The sequence below is a fragment of the Nicotiana tomentosiformis genome, chromosome 11 (assembly GCF_000390325.3).
Source record: "Nicotiana tomentosiformis chromosome 11, ASM39032v3, whole genome shotgun sequence".
Lineage (NCBI taxonomy): Eukaryota > Viridiplantae > Streptophyta > Magnoliopsida > Solanales > Solanaceae > Nicotiana > Nicotiana tomentosiformis.
In genome coordinates this window covers 24,274,572-24,288,658 of record NC_090822.1, presented here as the reverse complement: position 1 = coordinate 24,288,658, position 14,087 = coordinate 24,274,572, and the positions used below count along the sequence as shown (strand labels likewise).

At 39.6% G+C, this 14,087-nt stretch overlaps 1 protein-coding gene across 4 annotated transcripts in view; it reads left to right on the top strand.

Moving 5' to 3' along the window:
* Window positions 1-9,206, top strand: part of LOC104086152 (uncharacterized) — a 43,304-nt gene extending 34,098 nt beyond the window's left edge. For 3 of the 4 annotated variants that reach the window (XM_009590345.4, XM_009590346.4, XM_009590348.4), the window contains 13 exons: window positions 737-985; window positions 1,727-1,822; window positions 1,928-2,022; window positions 2,436-2,499; window positions 2,595-2,685; window positions 2,778-2,842; window positions 2,954-3,205; window positions 3,343-3,416; window positions 4,624-4,730; window positions 5,133-5,201; window positions 5,283-5,401; window positions 5,945-6,022; window positions 8,331-9,206. In XM_009590345.4, coding sequence (XP_009588640.1) covers window positions 737-985; window positions 1,727-1,822; window positions 1,928-2,022; window positions 2,436-2,499; window positions 2,595-2,685; window positions 2,778-2,842; window positions 2,954-3,205; window positions 3,343-3,416; window positions 4,624-4,730; window positions 5,133-5,201; window positions 5,283-5,401; window positions 5,945-6,022; window positions 8,331-8,537 — 1,566 coding nt within the window. In that variant the 3' untranslated portion in view covers window positions 8,538-9,206. The remainder of the gene's footprint in view (window positions 1-736; window positions 986-1,726; window positions 1,823-1,927; window positions 2,023-2,435; window positions 2,500-2,594; window positions 2,686-2,777; window positions 2,843-2,953; window positions 3,206-3,342; window positions 3,417-4,623; window positions 4,731-5,132; window positions 5,202-5,282; window positions 5,402-5,944; window positions 6,023-8,330) is intronic. The other variant, XM_009590347.4, reaches the window with a different exon arrangement.
* Window positions 9,207-14,087: the final 4,881 nt, after the last annotated feature.

The following is a 14,087-nucleotide window of genomic DNA, read 5'->3' as shown; positions in this document are numbered from 1 at the left end:
AATAAAAACTAGTAGGGATAGGCTCGAAATGTTCCAACGACCCTAATAGAAAAAATTTCAAAAACAAAACTGACTAGAAGGAGTTTGTGTTGCGGACAGCCACAAAGAGAGAGAAAACTCGACCTCTTTGATTAAAACAGAACCTTAGTGCTGCGAGAGAGATAACTCACCTCAAAAGGCAGCAATGGCTCTGATACCATGTAGATTTTCAGAAGAAGAAAAGGCTTTTTATTTTTTTTGTGTGTGTTTACATCCATGAGCAAGGAAATTTATACAAAGCTCCTAATACTAATTAAGGAAATAAAATAAATCTATACAATCAATCCAACTATTAAATAAAATCAAATAAAATCAGATCTCCTAAATATAATCAAATCTCCTGAAATTATGCTAATCAATACTCCTATATTAAATCTCCTTGAATCATGCTAATCAACATTAGATGGGTAGGATAGCGAGAGAAGGCATCAAGCTGCATGAAGCTTTCTGAAACCATTAGCATTTGAATTGATAAAAGGGCGTGCAGTTAATTAGAATCTAAGTGCTTGTTTAATTTTGATCCTTGTTTCAGAATCTGTTAGTTGAAAATTATCATTTTGTTGTATTCTGTTTAGCACTAGCAGCTAAAGTTCCACCTGAAAAAAAGAACAAAATGCTGCATTTAGAAGGGGCCGATTTCTTAACTGGTAATTGTATTATGTTCTCTGGAGGTTAGTGTGACATGAATGTTTTGCAGGTTTTGGATGAATGTCTTCGTGCAATCTCTGGATTTAAGGGGACTGAAGATCCTTCGAGTGATATATCACTTGATAGCCCTTTCACATCTGACTATGTCAAATTAAAAACAATCTCGTCGGCTCCATCTTATGGGCCACATGATTGTGCAGTAAATAATGATGGAGCTGAAAAGCTGTCAGGAAGGGAGCAGTGGCTGGAAGCAATTGTTAGGCATTTGCCTCTTATCATTCAGCATTCTTCTCCAATGGTTAGTTCATATATACTTTTTTCCAATTTCTCTAGATTTTATTACTTATACCATATTATAAGAAGTTAGTGAAGTAGAAAAAAGAAAAAAAGTTGCACATTTAAAAGGCTCATTTGAATTCTGATTGCTGCGAAAGTAGCCTCTGAACTACTTGTACTGCTTACTCAAGTACTTACAGATTTCATGTATAAGTTCAAGAAAACAATCTTTTTATGATTTTTAACATTCAAGCGACTCATTGTTAGTATTTGTTGCCTTGTTATTGGAGAACCCAATGAAAGCTGCTAGCTAACTGTATGAATTGGAGCTGTTAATGTTCAGAACTGTAGTTAAGGGCACTTGTTTGCTGCTCTCATAGGGAGATATATACATATTTTACCCACAATGACAGCTCCCAAAGTTGAATATGCCTAATAATTTAGGTCAATATATGTCATGCTCAAGTAAAGTGCTGTGGGAGTTGTGGCTGTTTCTCATATGGTGGTACTTATTTGTGTCCAAGAAGATTAACAAGTTAAAGCTACCTATGGTGTAGATGTTCCCTTTATAACAATATAAGCTTTTAGATGAGATGATCACATAATTCAACAATATTTGTTCTCCCAGAATACTTTAGAGCATGCATGCTAATCATCAAAATCAATTAATGCATAGAGATCTTGTATTGGTTTCTCTCATAGAAGTTGCCAGCCTGCTGCTCTATGACTCATTTATTCTAATTACTTTGCTTTGCTCCTTTAGGTGAGGGCTGCGTCAGTTACTTGTTTTGCTGGAATAACTTCCACAGTTTTCTTTTCTCTGCCAAAGGATAAACAAGACTTCATCCTGAGCACTTGTGTAAGTTTTTGCTACACAACTAATTAGTGCATTGGTGCTTTATCCTTTTTTCAAGTATACAGAATGATCATGGCGATTTAAGTTGTACTTGTGAAATCTTCTCAGGTTAAAACTGCAAGAAGTGATGAGGTTCCAAATGTTAGATCAGCTGCTTGTCGTGCTATTGGTGTAATTGCTTGTTTTCCACACATTTTCCAGAGGTACTAGAGTCATTTAGCCTTGGTTTCTCGTTGGAGGCATTATTTGAACTCATTTGAATTGTGTGACCACCTCATCTAGAAGCTTAAGCTTAAACTGTTAGAGAGAGAGAGTACACTTTTAATTTACTTATTATATTTTGTCTCGATAGGCTCTTTCATGTGTGCCTGATTCTTTTTTCATGGGCCAAACACATGAATATGTTTTTTTTCTTTTTTCCGGTAGCAGTGAGATTTGAACTCTGGCCCTCTGCTTGCTTTGATACCATGTTGAATTTGTGTGTCCACCTCATCTAAAAGCTTAAGCTTAAACAGTTAGAGAGAAAACATTTTAATTTATTTATATTTTGCTAGTCAGCAGACTCATTTATGCACATTCTTTGTTAGTGAGTAAATATATGTTCCAATCTTGGCAGTGCAGAGCTTTTTGACAAGTTCATTTCTCCTGCTGTGCACAATAGTAATGATTCCTCAGTATCGGTTGGTTTCTATATTCCTGTTTTTGCATACCTTCTCCTTTCCAATGTATTAACCTAGTAAAAAGGTACAGGCAAGCTTAATGTGCTAACTTTCAGGTACGCATAACAGCCTCGTGGGCTTTAGCTAATATATGTGATGCACTTCGCCACCATGTTGATGTACATGGATTTGAGAACTTCTCTTCAGGTCCTTTGAACTTCTGAATGCTTTTAGATCTGTTTGTTGTGTAACAATACTTTCAGATGTCTTATTGTTCTTCTATATGAATTATTCAACAGTGAGCTCACAGTCTATCTCCTTGCTGATGAACTGTGCTTTGCACCTTACAAACGATAATGACAAGGTAAGCCATGCAGTTAGCTATATCTACTACTTCCAGTTCTTATACCTTGACGTGTTTTGTCATGTTAGCTATTGCCATTTACCATTTACTTCTCATGTTTTCTGATATCAGGTCAAAGCAAATGCTGTAAGAGCATTGGGTAACCTTTCAAGAGTTGTTAGGCTTTCAAGTCGATCGTGTGCTTATGATAGGCAAGCAGATCCAATGGTCGTATCTTCTGGGGGCAAGCCCACAAAAAATTTGTCCGTCTCCGAGGATCTGGGAGGTTGTTCAAGTGCACATAACACTCCCTTGGAAAATTTTAAATGGCTTGAGAAGATGGTGCAGGCATTTATTTCTTGTGTTACAACTGGAAACGTTAAGGTATTTTCTTCTCCCTCATAGTGCGCATCAGGTAAAAAGAAAGAATGAAAAGGAATAGTAGATATCAAACCCTGAATTTAACGTGTGTCCTCCAAGTACAATAACTGCATACTTAAAAGTGTTGGCATTGCTATCAGGTACAATGGAATGTTTGCTACTCATTGAGCAACTTGTTTTCCAATCCAACATTGAAGCTGGAAAACATGGTTTGGTGAGTACTTCCTAACCTTGTCCCAATCCTCTATTTAGCATGTCTTTGTTTTCTATTGATGTTGGATGGCCACGTGATTATGCCTAGAGATGTTGGATGGCTTTTGTTACACGATTCAGTATTTGACATCCTCGTCCTCAAAAACCCATGTCAACTTAACAGAAAGATTGCTAGGTAAATTGGTTTCAGATTCTGGGAGTTACTTGGATATATCCAACCTGGTGAGCCAAAGAGGATGAATGGATAAAGATGAGGACCAAGTTGATTATCTCATCTCTTGGGTTCCTTAATGAATCTCATCCAAGGCTTTTTTTGGGTTTCAGTGCCACAAGTAGAAGAGAGTATAGACGAAAATAACATCTACAAGTTTCATAAGAGAGGACCTGGTTACTTCTATGCGTCTGATTATATAAGTAGATATTAGCAAATTCAATCACCATTTAAACAATATTTAAGAAAAGTAAAAGATGATGCAGGTGCAGAGGCACATGCCTGAGGATCAGAGAAGACTCAATTCCCTAAAACATGGAGTCAATAAATGGAAAGAATTAAAAAGTTTTGGGAGTAAAATGAAAATCCAGTTCAAAACCTATATTTCGACCGAGCATGCTCTCCTAGTAGTCCAGCTGGCAATAGGTGTATCTTGATTTACAGTAATCCCCATTTTGTAAGAGCTACATAGAAATATACCATTAATAGAACTATATTACCTGTCTTATTTTTGTTCTCTTTGTCGCCTTGACCATGCTAATTGATAGTCACTTAAAACTTGTTTTAAGAGATGATAGTCTGAAGCAGATAGGTTGCACAGGACTATAGGAGTTGTCATCTTACTAAACTATGCTTACAGTTTGAAAAAGAAAATATTTAGGGATTTCGAAGGGTAGTGACATTTTTAGTTATTGACAAAACCTTAAGATGCATTATGTAAACGAGGATAGCTGGATTGTCACGTGATGCATAATTCTTTTTCTCTTTTTTTTATTGATTGACGGCTGGAAAATTCTTATTGTGGGGTTATTGGTACAGTCTCCGAATGCAATCCACCAACTTAATTCTGTTCTTGAGTGGTGCATGATTCTTCTCTTTTACTCCATTTTGTATTGATATTCTCACACTTCTATATGTTTGCAGTATTTGAGTTTCTACATATGTTGTTAACGCACATAATATATTGTCTGTATTGACTAGCATGTTAATATTGCAGGGCATCATCAGTTTTTAGCATTTTGTTGCTACTCCTTCGTGATTCTTCTAATTTTAAGATCAGGATACAAGCAGCTGCTGCTTTGGCTGTTCCAGCATCCTCAAATGGTGAATTCTTCTTTTTTATCTATTGTTTCATATCTCATCTCACAGTTGGCTTATGGAAAGGTTTTTTTCCTGTTCCTTTGGATCACGTTTGCATTTCCTCTTAACTAGTTTGCGATTGTGGCATAGTAGTAGTAGTTGTTAAAACTTGCATACTGGTGCTGGAAAAAGCTACTTGACAAGTAGGACTAACCTGTGTTAAAGGACAGCCAAAATAAACTAACGGACAAGACATAATTTGTAAATATCGCTGCCAGCACAATCTTTATGCTGATGAATATACTGTTACCATTGTCCAAAAGAAAAAAAAAATGAAACTAACATAACAGGGAAGCCCATGCTAAAGGTAAGTGCAAGAATTTTTTACAATAGAAGAAGTTTGTGGATATGACATACTTTATGTAGTCATGTGGTGCAGATATAGGTTGAAAAGTCGGAGGGTGGAAGGGCTCTTTTTCCATCATGAAGTCAACTGTTAGTCATGTTCATTTGTATTTCTTCAAGCTATTGGCTCTTTCCTATTTGACCTCATAATGTGAGACCCGTTTTGTGCAGATTATGGCGGATCATTCTTTAGTGTTCTTCAAGGTGTGCAGCATGTTGTCGAGAGTCTGAGTTCTGATGAGATTTCATCACCATCAAATTTGAAATATAGGTTGGCGCTTGAAAAGCAGGTTGAGCTCCTAGACCATTTTACTTAGACACGCAAGACATTAGAAGTATAGCCAACAAGGAGTATGAATATTCATGCTTTGAAATGTCTGCTGAACATTTTTTATCTTTTCATATAGAAGAAGTCAAGTTTTGTACCCCTTCTTATCGAAAGATGAAAAAGTTGTTTACGCTTTCTTGTCTACTTTCCATTTATAAATGTTACGATATGACATTGTTGCAGTAGTGGGCTGGGGCTGTAGTCTTCTTGACTAGGATTCTCTTTTTGAAGCATATGTTGAAACTGCCAGCTAAAGGGTTATATTATTTAAATAAATAAAAGCTGAACACTTTTCTACTTAAACTTAAACTTGAGATATATGCCATAATTTGATTAATTGGTGTTGCCATGTTGGTTAAAGTATTTCACTCCGTATTTGGTGGATTGGGGCAATCCCATGACATGAGTTCAATGTTTTGATAAGTTCGATCCTCTTTATCATAGTTGACCACTCTTGTATCAATTATTTTCACCAACTGCTTTTTACTGAATTTTTCTTTTGCAGCTTACCTCAACTATGTTGCATTTGCTTGGCCTCACTTCCAAAACGGATGATCGCCGTGTCCATGAGTTTCTAATGAAGGTAAGACTTATAATATTAATTCAATGCTTGAGAATCTACAGATTGTTTTAAAAAAATCTCCTTATAAAATAAAATTTAAAAAGCACCTTTGTATTTTAAGGATTTGCATGCTTGCTTGAAGCCGAGGGTTTACTGGAAACAACCTCTCTACCTTCACAAGGTAGGGATAAGGCTGTGTACATACTACCCTCGCCGAACCCCTATTTGTGGGATTACACTGGGTATTTTGTTATTGTTGTTGTTGTTGTATTTTAAGGAGGTTTCATGGCAGATGATTTATGTGGTGATATTGTACTACTCCGTTACTTTCTGTTTATTGCTGTTGCTGCTTTGGTTCCCATCTGTGTTGCGTGCATCAACTTTTTTTAGGCAGTATAAAGACTTTAGAACTCAAGTTCTCTGCGCTGATGTTGAGACCTGTAATCCAAAGTTGTCGGCATGCTTGTCCTTTGGTGTGTCCTCTTGGAATTGCCACATGATGTTCCTACATCACTATGTTGTCTTTCTCCATCGCCATATATATCCTAATTTCCAACTACTGCCACTCTTTTTTTTTTTGATGGGCCATATTTTGAGTTGCTTTTGATATGCCAAATCTCTTTACTATTACTCCACCACCTCTAGCCTGTCTTCACAAACCTGAAACGTTGGTAGGCATGTTTTTCTAACAGTTCTGTCTGAAGTTGCACCCATGTTTATCAAGCAGTTACAATTTATAATTTTTGGATTCCCCTTAGATTAGAATCCTCAGAATCATAAATTGGTTACCAATATCACCTGGTAAGACGCCGTTGATTGGAATAGAAAATTTCGGAAGAATTAGGTTCAAATACATTTCCTGGGATCCTTTTCCTTTCAAACTATAAACATGGGAATCGTTGAAGTAGCTCCGCGGTCCATGCAACTCTGGTCAGAAAGTAAGCTAGTGATGCTTTCGGCTACTGGATTTTCACCATTTAGGATGCAGCATCCGGGCTGCTTCCCTAGCAGTGTGAAACTTGTAATTGCTTTCTTCTTCCTGCTTCATTAGATAAAGTGTCTTCATTAATAGATAGATAGATAGAATTGTTTGCTTCATAGTGTCGATATATCAAGTAAAGGCCATTGAAACTATTTTTTGCTGCGTCTCAATATTGGAATGGTGGATAATGAACGAGTCTGTGTGTCTATCTTAAACAAGTGAAAGGGTTGTCAATTGGATCTTCTTGTGACTTGAATTTTCTTAAGATGATAGAATCAGGCTGATCATGGATTTGTTTAGCATCTATCCTCAGACATGATTGAGATATGTATGGAACGAAAGGTTATTTCCCTTTGTAGATGAATTTTTATTTTCTGGTGGGCATAAACAAAAATTGTGCAGTCATTAGTATTTTGGATTTACTTTGAGCCTTTCAATATTGGTCAAGTATGTTAGTAACAGCCGTTAGAGTCACCAGTTAAGAGCAAGTACTACGGTGCTAACTGCTTCGTGAGAGTAGTCCTTATTATGCAAGCAGATAAACATGCACATGTACGTAGTTGGCCCTTTAGCCTTTCATAAATTTATACTGCACTAGGTTCCATGCATGTGTCTTTCAATATGTTTACACAAAATATTGTATTTTACTTTAGTAAAGAGTCAAGTACTTACAGGGATGGATGGAGTATTCTAGTGACCGGTTCAATTGAACCCATAACTTTATATGTGAAGTATAAGTTTACGTGTAAAAATTCATAAAAATTGCAAAAAAAAAAAAAAAAAAAAGGTTATGAATCCTTATCTTTAAAAATATAATGAGTTTAATGTTAAAAACCTTAAAAGCTGAACCCATATAATTCAAATCCTTGATCCGCCTCTGAGTACTTAAAAAGTTTACATTGAAAAACTTCCACTCAACCTCAATAGTATCTATGTTCTTTAAATTTCATATACGATAGTTGTCTTAGCATCTTTTCTACAGAATTCCAGATTATTTTTGGGGGAGGGGGGAATGATAGGAGCCGGGTTGAGATTTTAGTTATTTCTCTTAATATTTTATCTGATGCGTGCTATTTTTTTCTTCTAATTCCAATGCAAGGGGATTGAGTAGCATCTTTAATAGCTAATGGTGTTTCTTATTATTTTAATGGTAAAGAGAACACATAAAGAGAACTTGAAGAAATAAATCAAGAATCTTAATATACAAGGTTATACCAAAATACTTGAGTTGCTAATGTCGAGGTTTCTGTACATGTTCTCTTTCCAGATTTCTAGTCCATAAAATCTGTATTTGCTTTACTATATCTTTTCTCAGGTTTGTGTCTCATTCTGTTTATGTTGCTGTAGAAATCATCCTTTCTCGAGGAGTGGTTTAAGTTGGTCTGCATGTCTCTTGAGAAATCACCTAACCAGTTTGAGGCCGAATATTACTCTTCTGTTAACCACAAGAAAGATGTAATATTCAGAGCTGTTAGGTCACTCATCGAGGTGTATGAAGTGCATGATCTTCACGCTGTTGTACAAAGGTTTCACAAGCTATCCAACATCCTATAACAGTTTTTTTCCAGTTTTGGGTTCCTACATCTGCTTGGTCGGTCTGGCGTGTATTTTCTCTGGCTGCTGCTGCTTGAGCTGGTTAGCCCTATCCGGTCGACGCTATACCTTAAGCTCTGTAATTTTGCCATGGTCCTCTTGGTTGAATGACACCAATGACAACCTGTAGATTAGTCATCAGAACAAAGTGGTGGTTGTCTTTCGATGTGAATTTGTGTTGGAGGTCCCAAATGGTTGCCTTTACCAAAAGGATGTGCGGACATCTCCCAACGATTACTTGTAGATTAGTCCGTGAACAAAGTGATTGCCGTCTTTGGATGTGCAACTCCATGGAAATGGAAGCTGCGAATGGTTGCCATTAGCAAAAGGATGAGCACAAAAGCGCCATATGATAACCTGTAGATTAGCCTGCTGAACAACTTGATAGTTATCTTTGGATGTGAATTATATCGGACTCTTACATGGCTCTCTAGCAAAAGGATGAGCAGAAAATTTCCAGTATCCTCTGGTTTCTGAGACATCTGGAGACATCCTGTATTTGTTGTGCTTTGTGTAGCAATTTGAGTTCCCAATTTTTTGTGTAAGATATTTTGAATCCTCATTTGGTTTTGCTTACTGCCACAAAATTATTTATAAATGACAATAGGACCACGTATTTTTTTGAGACAATGCATGTAAGTCATTAGCTTAATTAAATTTTATTATAGAAAGGTGCTACCAATGGGGAAAGAAATGTTGCATTGTGGAAATACTAATAACTAATCGACATCAAATAAATATCAACAGTTTACGTGGTCATTCACGTTTCATTTCTACCATCGACTAACTAAATTAATTTCTTTTTAAATTTTTTATTACATTGGGGGAGGGACATTAAATTATCGTTGATTAAGTTAACATTTTTTGTTCATTAATTCCTTTGTTCTATTACATGTAGTTAAGTTTTTTAATCTTAGTATTGTTTGATCAAAAAATATAATTTCCGGCTAAACTATTAAATTTATATAATGAGAGTTAGATCTAGTTAAGGATAATAACTCTAGATATTAAGCACAGAGATGTATATTAGATGGGACAGATTCCGTATGTGGTTGGTGACAATAAATATTGATTTCTCAAGCAGGAACATTAAGGGAGATATAGTCTACAATAAATGTCAATAAATGACGTTTAAGTAAATAGAGAGAATGATTCACCCAATAATGGATGAGTTGGACGAATATTTTGCCTGACAATGATGAATGACAGATAGATTCAAGATTCAGATGGAAAGTGGGGAATAATATGAACAAGAATCTTTGTAAAAAGGTAATATTTATGGTTTTGCCCGACGGAAAGTCCTCTTCTTAAAAGTGTTCTTATCAGAATCAATATTACATGCCTATATCATTGTCCCCTCTTTCTATATATATGAGACATTTTTCCTAGGAAACCCTAATAGTACAAATGCGGGGAATATTCACTAGAATATTTTCTTTTAATATCCTATCTTGACAAATTAGCCGTTACAAGTCTTATCATCAGTAGTCGATCTCGACCTCGACCCTTGCTGACATCTTGATTACGATAACCGTCGATATCTTGACCACGGCTCATGTCGGCACCTCGGCCATTAACCTCGTAGCATCTTGGGCGAACTCGACCGATAACTTTCTTTAATGCCACATTACGCTAAATATTCTGAAGACGGATTTTGGCTTATACAGTTAGTCCCTCCGCTTATTAAGGCCGAGCTCAGACTGCCTTGATGAGCGGACTCCGCATGTCGCAGTTGACGAAATGAGGCGAGCAAGATGGGTAGCGGCGCTTTAGGCGAGGTGGCGACATGACTTTTCGTGAGCTACAAACTTTGGGGATGCGTTGTTTCAGAATGACGTCATGACATCATACGTCACTGTGCCGCGCCTTCCCGATGCCCTGCGTCGTTTCCCGCGCCTCTGCAGTTTCGATACCTGCGCTGGGCAATGATGGCTTGATTTCTAGGTCTTGGTGCTTGAAATCTTATAAATATGGACCTGAGGTTCCTTATGTTTGTTTTACATACTTGCATTATCGAATCCCTGTATCCCTTTCTTTATTCTCCATATCAAACCCCTGTCTCCTTCTTGCTTCGTCACTGCGTATCCGCTCCCTTGGTTCCAGTGATTTCAGTTGTTCTCGACTTTTCTGTGCTCAAGATATCCTCTCAAGAATATGGTTAACGCACCCTCTGGTTCTAGTATGGCGCTTAACCCTACCCCTTTGGCGGTGCACATGCCTCCTCATAGCGACGGTGCTTCCGTTGCCCCTAAAGATGAGGGGTTCCCTACGGTGGAGAAAATAATTCCTCGCAGTAAAAAGATTAGATCTGACTTTTCGAAGTTGCCTGATGATGACCCTGATATCTCGGAGTCGACGATGAACGAGGTTGACCTCGCTGCGTTTAGGAAAAAGTTCAAAATTTCGGCTCATATCGATCTGGTTCTGGCGGGGCACGATGTTGTACAGATACATCGTCCAGGATATTGCGCGTTTTATGCGTATCCGTTCTAATTGGGCTATTCTTTTCCTTTTTTCCCGTTGGCGGAGGAATTTTGCCGCTACTACGGCATCTGCCCGACCCAACTCTCCCTCTATATCTACAAGTTTATCCGTATGCTGACGAAATATGCGGAGTTGGCTGGCCGTGGGGTCTCACTTTGCCACTTGATGCATCTCTTCCCCCCTAGTTTCTATAGGGGGACAATGCTACACCTTCGCCACCGAGGAAGTAAAAGTTTGGTAGTGAAGATGGACGATAAGGCGAATCGTCAGTTCTGGCTCAACTATTTCTTCATCAAGACCGAGGATGTGGTGGTCAACGCAAGCAGGTTCCCCGAGGCTTGGAATTACGCTCGTAAGTATCTTTTTGCCGAGCATTCATTTTTCCTGTTTTAGTTGCAGTCTAACATTTCGTCCCTTCTTCGTGTAGCTGAGACTTCGCCCCCTTCCTTGGTCGGGGACATTCATGACTGGGTCAGCTAGTTCTTGCCTCACACAGTAGGGATTCGTGAATGGCCGACCTTTATCAAGAAATTCGGGCCTACGCCTTCCGCGACCGGTGAGTTCGTCTATACGTAGTTATTTATGCATGCATAATTATCTCGTCTATACTGTTTTGACCTCGTGGTTATCTGCTCGTTGTGGCTTTGTGCGGGAAGTGATGGTCTTCTAATTTTTCTTTTTCAGCTCGGGGACCTTCGAGAAGGCAGAAGGCTCCTGCTCCGGCATTCCGTAAGAAGAAGGCCGCTTCTGTTCCTTCTGCTGCGATGAGGTCTGCTCGGTCATCGACTACTCCTGCATCAGGGCTTTCGACTTCCCCTTTGCGTCATTTAGTAGATGAGGACGATGAGGAAGGATCATCGCTGAATGGCAATAACTTGCTTCTCCGCAAGAGGCGATCTGTAGATATCAGTGAAAGAGTTGCCCGTGCGGGGAGTTCGGTGTGGAGGATTTCGTCGTCCGAGAGACGGCGACCATAGAACTTGGAGATGGCGTCGAGTTACCGGCCACGATTCCGCCGTCATCGTGGGCCGAGGAATGTACGTCTCTCCCTGAGGTAGTGATGTATTTTGAAGGGCCGTCGGCAAGAGTCCCTGACGTCTTACGGGAGGGCGAGCCATCGACCTTGCTATCAACCAATGATCCTTCTTCCCGGGTTAACATAAAGGGAAAAAGTGTAGCAGAAGAAGGCTACGAGACGGGCTCTGATATGGACGCCGAGGATGATGGGGGAAGGACGTACCCCACTCGAGGTGAGATTGGAGGGGAACACGCGGTCTATCGCGATCCCCTTGGACCGGGATCTGCTGGTTGATACGGAGGACATGATCCCTTCCCTTGGTCCCCTCTATTCCGATGTGGAGGGTAAGACCCTTAAGAAGTTAAAAGACGCCACTCTGTCGAGGAGTATAGTCGGCCTCGCTCTTAGGGTAAACATTTGATCTTTCTTCATTTTTTTAATGTTTTCTTCATTTTTTTAATGTCGAATCCAGTTTTATTCTTACTCGTTCTGTCTTTCTTTCAGACCGTGATCTTGGAGATCGAGAGTGCCCGCCGAGAGGAGAGGCGTAAGGCCATTTTCCAGAAGATAAAGAGGAAATATCGCTAATACCGTGATAAGCACCGCAAGATCTGCAGCCGGTTCGGTGGAATCAGCATTTTCCAGGCTCTCCGAAGTGAACTGAAGGAGAAGGATGACGAATTGATGAGGGTCATTGGAAAATGTAGCAAAATCGAGGGGGGCGTTGAGGGACAAAGAAGAGGAACTCGAGGTAAGCAAGGGGTGGAGGCTCAATGCGCCGATCTTCAAGCCCAGGTGATTTTATTGCACGCCGAGCTCGATGAGTGTCAACTCAAAGTGGATGCTCTGAGTGGAGAGGTTGCAGATAAGGTGGTGGTCTTAGAGAGGGCGGAGTAAGCCCAATTGTCAGATGTGAGGAAGGCGGAGGCTTTCACAATCGTGATCCGCGTTCTTCGTTTTGAGAGGGAGAGTGCTTTGGAGATGGCCAGGCTTAGGGAGGAGCGGCTTGATGAGCGGATAGGGAAGCTGGAGAGAGATTCTTCGAGCCTTAGTGATCGAGTCGCAGTTCTAGAGGCCGAGAAGGCACAGTTGTTGACTCAGTCGTCCTTGTCGCGCACTTCTGCCTTTCCTGACGTTCTGCGGGATTTGTACGAGGAATAGATTCATGCTGAGGCCCAGCTAGATATATTCAGGGACCTGATGGGGACGGTGGCTGTTTCAGAAGCCAACTTTGAGGACGCTCATGCTAAGGCACGTAAAGCTCGGTTTGCTTGTGGTTATGATCCCGCTACACCGGAAGCCGGCGACAGGAGGTTGTGAGCGTGGATCGGATCGAACAGGATGCCTGGTATGATAATGAATATCCCTCTGGTGATGGCGATGGCGAGGAGGTAGGTGGAGACGGTCTGGGCAATCAAGCTGGTAGCGCCGCTGGGTCAGGCGGTGATTAGTTGTTGTTCTTTTTGGTTTAGCCGCAGATTAGTGTGTAATTTTGTAAAAACTATTCTATAGTATGAAGTGTTAGTTTTGTTATTCGTACCTGATTCCTTTTCTTTATTCGGGTTTGTGCGTTTTTCTGATTTTGTTGCTTGATTGCCTTTGTCGTAACCAATTTGTTTGAGTAAGCTGAACAAGGTTGAAAGTAGCCTTCGTTTTAGTTAAGGTCGTAGGTCGAATAGGTATTAATTCGAATGAGGTCGAACATAACCTCTGATTAATTGAGGCCGTGGGTCGAATATGTGTTAATTCGAACGAGGTCGAGTGTAACCTTTAATTAATTGAGGCCATAGGCCGAATAGGTGTTAATTCGAACGAGGTCGAATGTAACCTTTAATTAATTGAGGCCATAGGGCGAATAGGTGTTCTTTCGAATGAGGTCGAATGTAACCTTTAATCAATTTAGGCCGTGGACCGAACATGTGTTAATTCAGACGAGGTCGAATGTAACCTTTAATTAATTGGGCCCGTGGGCCGAATAGTTGTTAATTCAAACAAGGTCGAATGTAACC